This window comes from Microplitis demolitor, chromosome 7 (assembly GCF_026212275.2).
Source record: "Microplitis demolitor isolate Queensland-Clemson2020A chromosome 7, iyMicDemo2.1a, whole genome shotgun sequence".
NCBI classification, from domain to species: Eukaryota; Metazoa; Arthropoda; class Insecta; order Hymenoptera; family Braconidae; genus Microplitis; species Microplitis demolitor.
The window spans coordinates 4,321,734-4,337,935 of record NC_068551.1 but is presented as its reverse complement, the minus strand read 5'-3'; the positions used below and the strand labels follow the sequence as shown (position 1 = coordinate 4,337,935).

At 32.6% G+C, this 16,202-nt stretch overlaps 1 protein-coding gene across 2 annotated transcripts in view; it reads left to right on the top strand.

The window, feature by feature from the left end:
• Positions 1-1,128: 1,128 nt before the first annotated feature.
• The window catches only part of LOC103580465 (T-box transcription factor TBX20), a 30,502-nt gene continuing 15,428 nt past the window's right edge, over positions 1,129-16,202 (top strand). For both annotated transcript variants that reach the window (XM_014440268.2, XM_014440267.2), the window contains exons 1-3: positions 1,129-2,311; positions 11,190-11,445; positions 14,485-14,758. In XM_014440268.2, the coding sequence (XP_014295754.1) occupies positions 1,831-2,311; positions 11,190-11,445; positions 14,485-14,758 (1,011 nt within the window). In that variant the 5' untranslated portion in view covers positions 1,129-1,830. The remainder of the gene's footprint in view (positions 2,312-11,189; positions 11,446-14,484; positions 14,759-16,202) is intronic.

Genomic DNA, 16,202 nt, shown 5'->3' with positions numbered 1-16,202 from the left:
TACTGGTACTCGTTAATACAATATCGTACTCCACCCACCCAATGTCAGCCGCCCCCGCTGTCCGCCTGCACGTTCATCCCGTCTCCGCCCATTCTCACACTCCAAAGAGCGCGAGACTCATCCGCGGACTGCGTTTAAAGTCCGACGGTAAAACAATAAATTGCTACCTCTTACAAACGCGGTGGATCGTGAATTGCGAGATGTTTCTTTTGCTCTGGTGTGTAACACCATGGAGTAAGAGCGAGATGACATTCTGCCGAGGGCTAGTATAAAGTAAGGGGAAAGCGGTCTGCTCCGCTGTCAGCAATTGCCCCCCCACTACGATAACCGAGGTAGCAGCTCCCAGTGGTAGCTCCCTCTTCAGCACATCCCTTTGGTAAGAAAAAATGGCAGCTGCCCGGTCTCGCTTAGGTTTAGATGGCGCGTACGAGACCATAATATTGAGTATATAACATCACTCCCTTTTCCTCTCTTTCCCTTGTACGCTCTCTCGGTTCTTTTTTAGGTTTTTTAAAAGAGAGAGAATCTCTTGTACTCCCGTGCATCACACTTATAACTGTGGCTCACACCACGGGCTTCATCTGACGACTACGACGACGAGGAATACGACGACGCGGAGACTAAGAAGAGAAAGGTGATGTGTATATAAAAAAAAAGGTGTTGCCTCGGTGTATATAGCCAGTAACCAGTGGTGTGAGGGAGATAGAAAAAGAGACGAGGGTCGCCACCCGTGAACGTTCGCACGTACACGCCGTGCCTTGCAACGGGGTGGCATTGGTTTTGGTGGTGGTAAACGACGACTACGACGACGATGAAGATAATGGGTTTGTGTTGAAGAAAGATAGTGCCAGCAAAAGAGAATGTACTGGAGGCGTTGTGACAGGCTGCGGATCAAGCAATAACGACCGCTTGCTCACAGAAATATCTTTTTTGTGGGCGTGCCTTGATGTGCAGGAACCACGGGGGCGGAGCCAGACCCCGACACGCCCCTCGGGTTAGTACGCGGGTAATACGTTCTCATTGATGTCGTCGAGTAGCTTTAAGAGTGGGAAAGAAGGGTAGGACGCGGGGGGCGGTTGTGAATGCGAGCCATCCCGTCGCGGCGCAGGTCAGTCTGTCAGGCAACCGGTCTGTTACTCGGTCCAAACCGATCGTCTGTCCGCGCGTTCACGGTTCGATCCACCCCATTCACACTCACGATTTTTCAAAAACATCTTGGTCTTTCTGCTACTTGATGTCTGACCGGTGTGATAGATACACATGCACACATCCACACATACTTACACACACATACATCCATGTGTTCATAACGCGGTTACATCCTTTTGATCATCTCACTTTGTCTCAGTAACTCGTGGAGTACAACTGCGGCATCAGTGCTTAAGAGTAACGTTCAAGTGCTAACGTGGATCAATTGTCAGTTTGTGTTTTTTTTTTAAATATTCTATTAACAATCGGGGATGTTGAGCTTCTGGGTGGTGATCGGTAATCATAAACGATCTCCATTGTTTTGTTTGTGTTTATGACCCAACAGACCGTCAATTACTATCAACAATTTGATATCAGATTACAAGCAGCAGCTACTGTTGCTCCAATATCGAGTGTCTTTAAATTGGAAATATTTCCGGGACCAGCATATGTTTAGTGGAAGTGTATGACTACTCTGCTTTTCATATTTATTAATTTATTTATTTATTGAATACTTTGGGACGGGAGCAGCAAAGCTGGACAGGATTGGATGAGGTTGTGACGGTACTGATTAAAGTAAAACTTGTTGGTTAATATAATAATAACCAGTGTGGCTGGGTTTGACGGAAGTGGGTGTAGGTAATGTTGCTGGAGTCGCGAGGTCTTGCTGCAAGGAAGAGAAACGGACTGACCCTGACTACGTACGGCGGGGTGGGTGCCGGCAGCGAGAAGGACGAGGAGGACACATCACAGTCACTTCTCGGGGGTGGCGCCGACGGCGGGAAAATGCCGCGATGCGGCGAGTCCGAGGTGACCACTGCTGTATCAGCAACACCTGGAGTTATTCCTGACAGATGTACAACAAGAAGCGACGACGGTGCCGAGGGTGATGACAGCTCTAGTCCATCACCAAACAGCAGCCTTCTTAATAATTTAAATAATAATAATAGTAGTAGTAGTAGTAATTGTAATTCAAATCGACAATGCGCCACGGACTTCAGTATAGCAGCCATAATGGCGCGGGATTCACGGCAACAGCAACAACAGGCCCATCAGCATCAGCAACAACAGTCCAGGCATTCACTCCAACAGTCCATTGGCAGTGGGAAATTACATCAGCTCGGTAAGTTATTTCTCTTTCTCGTTAAAAAAAAGCTGAGTTATGTGTCACCACAAAATAATCCTCAGAGAATAATCCATCATTAACCACAGGCATATAAAATATGACATTTCCTGATGCCATTCTTGACAGAGAAATTAGTTCAGAATATTTCAATTTTGAGTTTGTTCCAACAGAGCTGTGAATACCTGAATTGTAAAACAGTAATAAGGGAAACTATATAACTTTGAAAAGTTATATATCAAATAGAACTGTAGCTTAAAGCTGCAAATAGCTTCTTCATCGTCCACTTGTCTTCGAGACATATATTCAAACCACACATGATGTAAAATGACAGCGCTAATGAACCGTCTTGGTGTATAACGTATATATAAGAAACTTGTGCCAAAGAGGCTACGTGCCAACCCGCATCTCTGTCTTATTAAACTCCACTAGCTGTTCCTTAATATTCATTATTTTTATTTTACTCTTCTTTGGTCTTTTTCGGCCACACACTATCCGCTGAACACCGATAGTTAACTGATTACACACTACCACAGCTATCACATACGATAATAACGGCAGTATATATTGGCGACGAAGAATATGCGGGAATGAAAATTGCTTCTGTTAAATCAGTAATAGTTAAAAGCTATTATCTTTATTGCTAAATATATAACTACCTACATAGCATAGAACATAGAACACTTATACACACACATCTATCAGACACTATCAACGACAATCTATTGGAATTAATGTTGACAGCACACTTATCATATTAATCGCTAATAGACTTATTTTCTGTCTTTATAAATTACAATAAAATATCATAAATTACTAAATGAAATCAACGACTTAATTATTTTCTAAACTTAACGAAACGTCGTACAGATGAGCTGGAAAAAGACATCTGGTGGACAAGCTAACAAGTTGGGAAACAGCTCGATGTGTTTTTTTTATCTCTCACTATCGGAAGACGTTATCGTTAATGTTAATAGCAAATCTCAAAGTCTAGCTGATGATTTTATTATCGACTACCGTGCTGCCATTAAAGTACATATGAGTTATTTTAAATAAATACACATATGTACTGCCATATTTGTTAGCCGAGTATCTGCAAACCAGAAATTACAAGAGTATTAATATTTATATTCAATAGCAATAAGATATATATGTACTTGTAATAAGCAATGCAGTATTTAACTTTTATAGCAGTATCCAGCTAAGTACCGCCTTACTCTCTGTAAAAACGGTATTGCATATCAGAATAATGGCAAGGGCAAATTACAGAATAGAAAACTGCCACGTGGATGGTTGGCTATTATACTACTCGTTTTCCGTTCGCGTTTCTATATAATTTAAACTCGATAACCTTCTATTCCTTTTCGCGGATCGCCATCATGACTAAGTGCAGCACGCGAACTTGCTTACAACTTCTTGATATACCCAGTTATCAGTTACTCAATAAATATATAAGACCATAATACACACAACAGTTGAACGGAAAAACAGTATCATTGTTTCAGTGATGGATGTCAATGATGAAAATGACTCGTTTCTTGACTTTTGTATCAACTGTTTCTCATAGCAATCACTATTAACCGGCAATTAGGTGCATGCGTCTATAAAACATACAAATGATTTGGTCAATGATGATGATGATGATGAGGATACTTGTGCTGGTGGTCTTCCTGTACACACAGACTCGACAAATGACTCTTATGAAACACAATTGTGTGTATGACATACATTATTTTTGAATGAATTATTATTAGCTGATGCACTTGTGACCTGGACAATAGTACTCCAAGCATCATCAACACTTTTTTTAAATAAAACGCTGAGTCATCTGTAGGCTGTACTCTCGACGTTTAAAATTTAAAGTCATTCTCTGGAGGCCAGCAGTTTCAAGCAGGTTTATTTGTCGTTACATGGCACTGCATTGAACATAGAATACATCCAATTTTTATCGGGCTTTGGAATGCAAGAATATGGAATTTATTGAAGACTGGCCGAAGTAGCCGTCATCGTCCTGGCAAAATCCAGCAGGAATCCCATCGATCATTTAGCCATGTTTAGAAAAAATATAAAGCAATTTAGCTGGTTTAGCAGATGAAACTCTTGGCAAGTTTCCTTGAGTTTCCTTCAGTTTAACAGTTGGAGTTTTGGCAACCAGCTGAAGAATTGAAATCCACGTTAGATTGGTTGTTGGGTAAACAGATTTACTGTAGTAGTGTCTAGAATAATCTGAGAGCCAGTTGAGTGTCCAGCATCAGAGACGATGGCTTGATGCCACGTGACTCTGCGGTCTTGGCTAAGCTGCTAGGGTGTTTTATTACTTTGGTCCACCGGCGGTCAATCATTCTTACGACCACACCATCTGTTTTAAGTCTAATCATGAGCAACTCTTCAGTCGACTAGTCCACTAATCTTTTTAATTCCGTCAACTTTATTACTTGTTGCAGTTTTATTAATCAAGAATATGCTTCTCTAGATTCTTTACTGCTCATCATATTCACTTACTATATTTACAGCATACTTGTAGCCTTCTTTAATATTTTTTTCTTTCGGCACTCCTGCTATTCAGTTGCATCTTTCATGATGACATTCTTATGCGCCTTCTGAATCTTGTCGTAAATAACAGCCCACGCATTTTCACACAGTACCTTTTTACTCTTCTTCGTCTTCTTCTACTTATGCTACGACTGTTATTTATTCATCTCTCATTCTAAATAAGTTGGTTTAGTTGGCCATCTTTGTCATCATCTTAACTCTTTTCATAGTCATTTTTTATTTTTCGGATTTTGTCCTTTACTTTTCGTCAGTCGTTTAACACTAGCGTTGACGTTGTTGAATAAAAATACATTGAACATATATCTGTGTATACATAATATTTATAGAAGATATAGACCACACACGAGTAAGAAAATGAAGAAGCAATCTAAGGATAGACACTTCTCTCGCCAATTAAGAGATACTTCAGTGTTGCAAATTTAGAATCAACTTTTGTTTTATTGGAATACTCTGTCACTATTTACATTCAGTGGTTCACTTTTTTTACCATTCTTTCCTCCATAGACTAAGACAATTTTGCACACCTCGAACGCAGAAATTTTGATACCTTTTTCTCACAAAAAATTTATGGAAATACTATACATCGCACTGTAAAAAAAATATGGAATTGGGTTGAAAATTGGGGTTGAATTCGAAGTAATCACAGATTTAATTTAAATTCGCATTCACTCTGCAAATTGTTTATGGTGCATGACTTTTTCCAAAAACTGAATATTTGTGAAATATTTGGATTTGAAAATTGACTAGGGTCACATAGACTCCATGTGATCGGTAAGATTTAAAATTTGTAGATTTTGTCACTAAATCTTGAATATTAATTAACTTGGGCAGAAAGTGGGCAAAATGGATCACTCGAAAATTTGATAAAAATTTTTTTATTTTCCAAAGTTGTTTTCAATTGTCATTTATGACTTTTACAATCATTTTTGTATATTTTTGAGTATCCAAAATTTTTTTGAATACAATACCAATTGTACTGCATTTCTGTTTTTTTAATTTTCTTTTTATTGGGTAGTCCATTTTTGCCCACCCATGGAACATTTTTTTTCATGACAACTGAAAATTTGGTTCAATTGCTTCGAATGGAGATGAAAAAGGTTATACCGTATTCAAATGCACAAAAATCCATTATTTCCATAGCGGTTTCATTTTCCCCGCCCTTTCCATATGTGATACAGTAAAAGCATTCATTTTTCAGAATATGTTCTCGTTGAATTTTATTGAAAATCACTTCAACAAGTGATATAATTTTTTTCCAAAATTAGGTCTTTCCACCGTTACCTATTTTTTTTTTTTTAATTTTCACCATGAAATTCTTGGCATGTCTATTATATATTTTTCATCGGTAATTTTTAAAAAGAAATTTTGAAAGTAAAAAATCAACATATGCTACTGTGGAGACAATTGGTCACGCGTATGTGTAAAAGAAATTTTTCTTGGGTTGTATCCATCGTCGATGGATGTCACCAAGTAGATGGCACGTGTGACACATAAGTTATGTATGCAACATATGGGACATTTTAAATTTGTACTACGGAAAATGAATTTAAGTATATAATAATATATTAAATTCAATGCCAGAAGTCCTTAATATATATCCATTGCCATACTTATATATTTATGTATAATAAAAATAATAATGTATGAGAGTAAGACAAAGTGGACCGACGGCTGCTTGACCTATTGCTTCTTGGCATAGCCAATCATTTAATGGATATTATTTACGTAACGGCGGAATACTTTGCATTGATAAAATAATATACATATATATATATATATATATATTCATGTTAAAATTGTCATATGTAGACATATGTGTATATAAAGCTGTGTTTCATCGAGAAAACCAGATGGGAGTTAATGTGGAAATAATTTATATTTAATTAATATGCTTTAGTTTTAATTTTGATAAAAATATTGAGAAATTTCGTTTTTTTTTTTTTTTTTTCGTAATGTTTGAGTAAATGTGATGAAAAAAAAATTAATATTAGTTACAATATTTGAACTTTAACAAGAATAAACTTTATGTTTAACATTATTATCAAAAATTAATTATTAATTTACAAATAACATTAATTCACGAAAGATAAATCTCGGAATTGAGGTCAAATTTCGGAGCCATTGTGAATATTTTACTTAATGTTTAAATTACGGATAAAGTTATGGAATTAAATAAAAATTGATAAGAAATAATTTTATAGAGAATTTAATTTGCTACAAGAAGGTATTCATTATATTTGGACGTACAATCGATATTTGGCCTGTAAAATATATTTTAATATGAAAAAACTATATTTATAAAAAATAATATATAATTTACTTGAATTTAAATTTTAATTGCAGATTAAGTTATGGATATAGGCGAAAATTTATCAGGAACATTTTTATAGAAAATTAAATTTGCTAAAAAAAAGTACTCATTGCATTTGGACGTACAATCGATATTTAATTAATAAAAGTCATTTAAATACTAAATAATCTATTTTTGACATATATATATATTAAAAATTTATGAAAATAAATAATTTTTTGGAATTGAACCAAATTGAAAATTTTTTGAAAAAAGCGCAAATGTGATGTATATTTTCTACACAGAAAAAAAGTCTTTCTTGTCTGAAGAAAATCTTTTCTCACCCCAAGAAAATTTACGACACTGAAGTTTGCTGACGTTCAATAACTTTAGGATTTTTTTCAAAATAATAAATTAAAAAAAAAATAATAATTTTAAAAATTGCGCCTCTAGATTTTTTAATTTTCTACATATGCATATTTTTAGTTTTTTTTTTTTTTGTTTTTTTTTTTTTTTTTTCAAATCGAATTATTGAAAAAAAAATCCGAAAATCACAAAATATTTTTCTAATCAATTAAACATTTTCTTGGGGCGAGTAAAAATTTTTTACGTCATAAAATCCTTTTTTTTTGCGTAATAGTAAATATAGTACATGTTGTAAAATAAAATTACAAAGTATATAATTTATAAAATTATTTAAATTTAAAATCGATGCAAGTATGTAATTTATTTCTCATTATTTAGCAACGTGCGTTAGATAGTGACGTTAAAAAATAGCTGCTAAAGAGGGGGTGTTTAAAAAAAAATATATTTTAAAATCACGTGAATTTTTAACGATTCATTTGTATGCATATATTTGTATATATATGTGCATGTATATTAAAATCATTAAAACATGTTCATTGAATGGAGTCATGTTGCTTTACGCGTAAACTTATTATAGGTAAGTTAACGATAATAAAAGCACGCATAATAACCGGTGTTAGTTAAGCCGCAGTGCGGCATATCTCGTCTCAATAACTCTCTCTTATTATTTCCCTATAGTTTTCTAAGGCTCAGGTGCAGTGTTATTAATTTACCGTCAAAGTATTGAGATGTTAAATTTATTTTATGTCTTAAGTGTAGTCAGTCGTCCTTTTTTTTCTAAATAAAGTTATTTTTATGTAAAAAAATATTTATCTTTTTTTAAGAAAAATATTTATGTAATTATAAATCTACTTGATATTGAAAATATTTAATTAAAATTTTTAATAATTAAATTTTAATTACTGCGAGTCGATATTGAAGGAAGTTTTCATTTTAGACGTGAATTTAATTGAAAAAAATTTTTTATGTAATTTATGGGAATTTTTTGAGAAAAATTATGGGAGTAAATAAATTTTTTATATGAATTTTAATGTTCTTTTTCAAATTTGACCCACTGGAAAAAAATGTGCTTCGAAGCAATGTTCAATTCTCTTATCAAAGTCGCCAACTCACCCTAGTCAAAAATTATTTCGAATTTAGACCTCAAATGAAAGATTTTCCATTGCAATGACTCTGAATTTCGAATGGAAGACGTTTCGGTTGCGCGAATTGACATCACATTTTTTTTTCTCAGTGCTTAAAAAATTATTTTGTATCGGTTATAAAATATAAAAATAAGGAAACTTGCGACTATGAATTAAAACAAAGTAAGAAAATATTCAAATTTGAAATTTAACCCGCTGCAAAAAATTTCTGATGAATGCGGATTAAATCTGGAGTAAATTCCAAGTGTGAAGTAAATTTTACTCTGAGGGAATTAAATAAATAAAAAGATCCGCTCCATATTCACCAGGAATTTGACCCGCAATTTTTTTTCAATCCAAATATAGTAACTGTTAGTAAAATTTCTAAACCGCATTCGAGTGAAACTCACCCTCGAACTCTCTAAACAAGAATAAGTGAAAATAAGTGAATATTCACTAATTCCAAGTGCAAACCTAACCTCTAATTTCAAAAAGTGGTTCGGTTGGCGCCCAGAATTAGTGAATATTCACTTCTTTCACTTATTCATGTTTAGAGAGGAGGCTTACACCCTTCTTGTTCCAAAATGCAAGAAACAATTAAGCGACTATTTAAATAAACAATATAAGTAAATAAAATAAAAACAGTAATTAAAATGCACAATAAAGCAGATTAAAAATGAAAGTTTTTTACAATACGTCAATCAGAAAAGTACTTAGAATAAATTTACCAATTAAGCTCGTTTACTCGTCGCGGCTCGACGACTTTAAACTAATGAGAGTAAAACAACAACTGTCGTAAAGTAAAAGCCACAGCGTAAATGAATAATTAAATGTTTTTATCTGAAAACACCGCACCAGAGCTATTACACTCCGAATACAACACTTTTTTCGCAACAAACTATCTACCAGTAACTGTTAGGCGTAGGTGTTATTACATCTTTTGCCAGCTTACTGTCTCTCCTCAATATTTCTTTCTCACCTCAACCCAATATCCGTACTCAGTGCTCCATAACTAAACATTATCTTCTTCTTGTCTCTCCTCTCTCCTCTCTGTTACTCTCTTACTCTTACTCACTAATATTTCTCTCGTTCACTCGTATCGCGCCGAGCAATTAGTCCCGGCGAGCCTAATTGCGTTCGAAGCGCTTTGAAGGTGGTTGAAAAAAAAATAAAAAAAAAAAAGTAACCGAGTCCATCGAAACATCACATCGAGAGTGAGAAAGAATTTGAAAGACTTAACTCTTTTAGATCCCATCTTTCTCTCTTATTTTTTTTTTTTCATCTCTTCGAACGGTAGCCTTCAATTCGATTCGCATTTGCTCGTATATTTCCTTTCAAATTTTTTTTATTACTTTATTATTATTTTTTATTTTATTTTTAATCTTTTATATATTATTTTCTTTTGCTACTTATACTTAAATTACCGTACGGTAATTTAAGAAGATTATTCTCAAGTAGTTATATTAAATAAATTATGTTATATATATATATACATATACATATATGTATGTTAGATATATATGAGAGACACTAATTAGGAGTGAGCCGTTGATATGTAACTGAGGCATGAATGAAATCTGGGTGTGTGTTTACTTGGCGCGTGTGACACACACGACGTCATATGTATATGTATATATATATATATATGAATGTACTATTTCTGATGATAAAACGGATGGCTTCAGTGGAGAGTAGAGGGTTAGGAAGCTTGGGGCATATTTGTGTGAATGAAAAAAAGATGTCAAGTTAATAAAAACAAATAAAAATATATGAAAACAAATAAAAAAAAAATGTTATAAAAATTGGGGTCTTATTGCAACGGCTTGACGACATGTGGGTGGATATGTGAGAGACCACACTCTCTTAGTATTTTTTTTTTTGCTCTTACATCAGTTTGAGTCTTAATGTTTTTTACACACTCATCTCGCGCCGACAATGTTTTTTTTTGTCGGTTCATTATCGCGGCTGGGTCGCGCATGGTCGCATTCAAAATATTGCTCATAAAATTTAAACCCAAAAAGAGGGAAGCTTTAGTTTTTAAAGTAAAAAATTTTTTAGGGTAAATATTGCTGCTTTTAATTATTTTTGGTGATAATTTATATAAATATCAAAATTTTGTTATTTTTTAGCCAGTTTATATATATTTTTATAACTGTGTAAATTTACCCGATTTATTTCTTAAGATGTCCGTCTTGCCCATTTTTCATAAAATTTCATATCTGACAAATTTTTACTTTTTTTTTTTTGTAATAAAAAATTTATCCTATTTGTGGAAATTTTTTATATTTTAAGTGTTAAAATTATTCTAAATTTATATAAGTAATCAAAAAATATTTTTACCCACAAATTTGTGGGAAATTGGGCAAAATGGCCATCCTAAAATATCCATCCATCAATATAAATTTTTTTTTAATATTTTGTCATGATTTTTAGTCAATTCATTTTTAGACGGATCAAAAAATTCTAGTTGACCATTTTACCCCTTTCTGCCCTGTAGTTAATTAGCCGACTATTAATTAATTTGTATTTATTTATTTTTTTACAGAAAGAGAAGCAAGTGGATCAGGAATAAGTAGTATACCTCCCCCTTCCCAAGATTCCGTGGACATAGACGACGAAGTAGAAACCGACGATGCCGGAAGTACCAGCGGAAAAACGGCATCACCTTCGACCAACCCTCTTCTGCAAGAACACTCGAATTGCGAAGAGCTGAGGCACGTCGTCTGTCATCTGGAAACAAAAGAACTCTGGGACAAATTCAACGAACTCGGAACTGAGATGATAATAACTAAAACCGGCAGGTAATCAATCTTTTAACCCTTTTATCAAATTAAAATGCCAATAAGTAAGTCCTTCTAATATATCTATATAAATGAACTAAAATAAATAAATATAATTTCTTTATCCAAACCGTAACGAACCCGAAGCAATAAAATATATCACGTAGATCGATTAAGTTATATCAACCCTTTAGTCCCAAGGGTCAATTGTTCCCCAGATTTTACTAATCGCAAGCACCAGTAGATTTGGTATATAGTAGATACTACATCAATGTCTCTACTCAGCCGATGTCAACGTCAACAAGCGGCGACTCTTTCTCATTAACAGCCTTGATCCGTGAATTTCTCTCTTTCCCTTCTCCTTTAACACTATCCAGCTGAGCGACCAGAAACAACTACACCAGAGACTCTCCTCCTATCCACAGGGGTCGAGATAAAGAGCAAACTGTTTGCTAGATACTACACACAAGTTAAAACCCATCTGAAAATTCAATCACGACCATACACTTTTATTAGTCTGCTCTATCATTTTTATTTATTTAAATTAAATAAATTATTTTATTAAGGTCTTGGGGGTTCTGAACACTTATTGTGATCTAGACACTAATCAATTATAACTACAATTTTGAGATTCTAACTGACAAAGTTCACTTGTACTTTATAAATTAATTAATTAATTATAATTAAACTACCAGAAATTTTAAGAACATTATCTATGTGATCCTGGGTCAAAAAAGTAACTTGATTTTGACTTATTTAATTTGATTTCGGCTAGACTTACTTTTTTTAGCTTCAATATGACTTTTCTAACTTAAAAATTTAAGTAAAATTCAAGACGAGATTTTAATTTGACTTCGTTAGCGTAAATCAGTAGTAAGTAAGAGAACTTAGTTAAAAGCAAGTCGAAACAAAATGTGCTTTCATATTTTAAAATCTTTTCTATGTATTAAAAAAAGTACTTAAACTTGACATCCTTTTGTCTTGTAAGACTTGCTTTGTTCAATACTGAAAATCACTTCAAAATTAAGTAATTTTCTGACCCGGGTCCTAGTTGATAAAAGAAAGCTGATTTGACTGAAATAACATCAATTTGTTGTGTATTTTGATTTAAGCTGATTTGACTGAAATAGCATCAATTTGTTGTGTATTTTGATTTAAGTCAAGTTTGAATCAGTCATAAATATAAAATGTATACAGCAAAAAAGCTGCTAGACCAGCTTTTACTCAATTAATTTTTTAACACATAAAATTGTTATTCTATTCCAAAATAACACTTTTTAAATTTTACTCTCAAATTAACACACAAAATATGTTAAAAATACTGTCAACCATCACAAAAATATTTTTTGAAAATTTTTACTTTTAACACATACATGTGTAATTCTTTCTACACTCACTTCGTATATTAAAATAACTCATAAATAAGTGTAAGCCGTTCGTTTAACACACAATATGTCTTACTTTTGACGAATACTTTTTCGCTATGATAAATATGATTATAAATGGTGATTCGTAAGTAATAACTGATGTAATTAATCATAAACAAAGTAATAAAATATTAGGATGAGTCACCTAACAATAAAGAGCTTTGTAGTTTCGACAGTAACATGAAAAAATCCTTGAAAATTGATAAAATTTTTACAGACAAACGAATGCACAGAACTCTTTATGGTAAAAACTGTCGCGTACACTTTCGATTCTAGAACATCGATATTCTAGATCTATGGGTCTGTGGATATGGTGCTGAAACCGAGGGTCAACTCTTGTTTTTTAACAGTGTACATAATATCGTATACTACAGTAATATAATAATTATAAAAAAATGTATGTAGCATAGTAATGAAGACTAGCAATGTGAACTCGAGTAAAAACTACAAGCGTAAGCGCAAGTCGACGCGCGCCTAATTGTCCGGTAAACTTTTCCTCAAGAGTTAGCATCGACTAGCTGAAGGAATACTCAGGAGTCAAGAAAGACAATAAGAAGAACAAGAAGAAGATGATCAAGACACAAAAAGTAAAAGAAAGACAAAGAAAGTTACTTCACCCGGTTGAACACTTACTCGGGCGTCAGTAATTAGATCTACGTCCCAAGTTTCTATCTTTTCACCCGTCAACTTAAACCTTCATTAGCTGAACAATATAACAAAATTTATTTCCTTTTCCAGAGCTTAATCTCCGGACTGAACATTTTTTATTTAACCAAAGAAAGATCTAAGTGTTGATTTAAAAATAATCCGTTAATAAAAAGGATTAACTATTTACGAAATCTTTGACACATCAATCTTAATTGCAGATTAATCTCATATATATTTATTTGTCACTGTTGTCGCGTTAAATTAATTAACAAAGAACAGTTTGATAAATAAAAATAATTATTCACATATGTAGTGAGGATGCATTTATTGGATGAATGCACTTATAAATATAAATATAAATATATACATATAACGATTGAGTATAAGAAATAAGAAGGACAGAAAAGAGGGACGAAGACGAACGAAAAGATAAGATCGGCGGGTTGTCCACCATATATACATTTTTAGTGGTCAACCAGCAGGAGTCCAGACACGGTATTAATGTTATTTTCATTCCTTGGAGGCAAAACATTTACGTTTTAAATTGTATACCCACATATTTATAAATACGTGTGTATAACTAGCCACCAGAAGTCATAAGTGGGCAAGCGGTGGCGAGAAGTCTGATTGTGATCATGTATTAAAAAAATATTTCTTTTTTTACACAATAATATGTTTGTCGTGATGTAGGTGTGGTTAATGTCAGCCAATTGATTACGGCACACGTGTGCTACATTGTCGCTTTTATATATGTATATATGTATATATATGTGTTAAAACTTTTGCTGTTTTAGTAACAAGTTAACCAGTAGTCCTTAGCAGCAAGATCTTATCAGCGCTTATGTTTCAATGTCTTTGAACAATTAGTCATTGGTAGATCGGGGTTAGTTGGTTTGATTCCGAGGGATTTATCATATTATTGTACTGTGGATATGAGATATGCGTGTAACGGTAAAGTATATGGTTTGATTTAATTTTGTTGCAGGAGGATGTTTCCGACTTGTCGGGTGTCTTTCAACGGGCTGAGGCCTGACGGACGATATGCTGTGCTGATGGACATTGTGCCGGTTGATAAAAAAAGGTATAGATACGCCTACCATAGAAGTTCGTGGTTGGTGGCTGGAAAAGCAGACCCTCCAGCACCGGCGAGACTTTATGTACATCCAGATTCACCCTTTACTGGTGAACAATTGAGAAAACAAATTGTGTCCTTTGAAAAAGTTAAACTTACTAACAACGAAATGGATCGACATGGACATGTAAGTTTTATATTTACTAATTAACTGAATACCATATTTTTTTGGGGCTTTTTAGTTTTGACAACATTGAAATATTGTATAGTATTCCATAAATAAAATCTGATCATAAATTGAAAACGGTATTTTCTACTTATGGAATAGTAATTTTTCATGTATGCCGGAAGTAAAAGCTGCGGGATCCATTTTAATAGTTTTGATTTAATTCTCACTATTTTGAGATCCGTTTTTTTCTATGAACTATTTTTATATTTGACATATATGAAGAAAATCATCAAGGATTTAATGATTTCATCATATTTTTTATTAATTTATTTAAAGCCTTCAGTTCGCGCTAAAAATTTTTAAATTTTATTTGTGGAAATTTCATATTTGGTCTATTATAGAATAAGTTTAGAAAGTAAGCAAGGAAAAAAAATTAACTTTTGTAAAAAAAATATTTTCTTAAGTAGTAAATGATTGAAAATTATTATATTATTAATTTCAAATTTAAATTGAAGAATAATTTTTTTGACGGAAGAAAACTGAAATCTTGAAATTTTTGCACTGAAAAAATATTTGATTGAAAACTTGCAGTATCAAAATTTGATAATTTCTATTTAAAAATTTGCGTTACATTTTTAGAAATGATTAAATTAATATCGGTTTTATAAATCAGACAGTCTGGAGAGTGTCAAAATTGGATTCATTAAATTAATAATGTTAACAAGTGAGGCATTTAATATTCTCATCACATTGATAATACTCTAAAATTTAGTATCGTCTGCCCGTTAAATCATCCGATATAAATTGTCCAACTCGGATTAATAAATTGTTAAAGATCCACTTAAATATTTACGAGCTTATTTTCGGAGCATTGTCTCATATATACATACATAAATGTATATTCTCAATTTTACAATACTCCATTATTCACCGAAACGTTTAAACAATTTCCAATAATAAATTTTATTACTAAATCATAAAATTCTTTTTCATTTTCCATTTTAAGAATTGCCGATTTAATTTTAAAAATATTATCACAAAATTTTAATTTATCATACTATTTTGACATCTTAACCAATAAACTATCTTTATAACAACATATACGTTAACTTAAAGAAAATAATAATGACAAAGAGAAAATATTTATTGTTTGGAAATTTTCTAAAATATTCTCAAAGAGAAATCTTTTTTTAGTGTAATTGAATAAACATTTTGTTTGATTTAGCAGACGTTTATTCCTCGTTCATATATATATATATATATATATATATATATATATATATATATATATATATATATGTATGTATGTATGTATGTATGTATGTATGTATTAGGGATACGAATAAAAGCAACCTTAAGTAAACTGAAAATCCCCATGAAAGAAATTTATAAAAAAAAATATATATATATATATATATATATATATATATATATATAAACATGTATAAAATATGTATAAAAA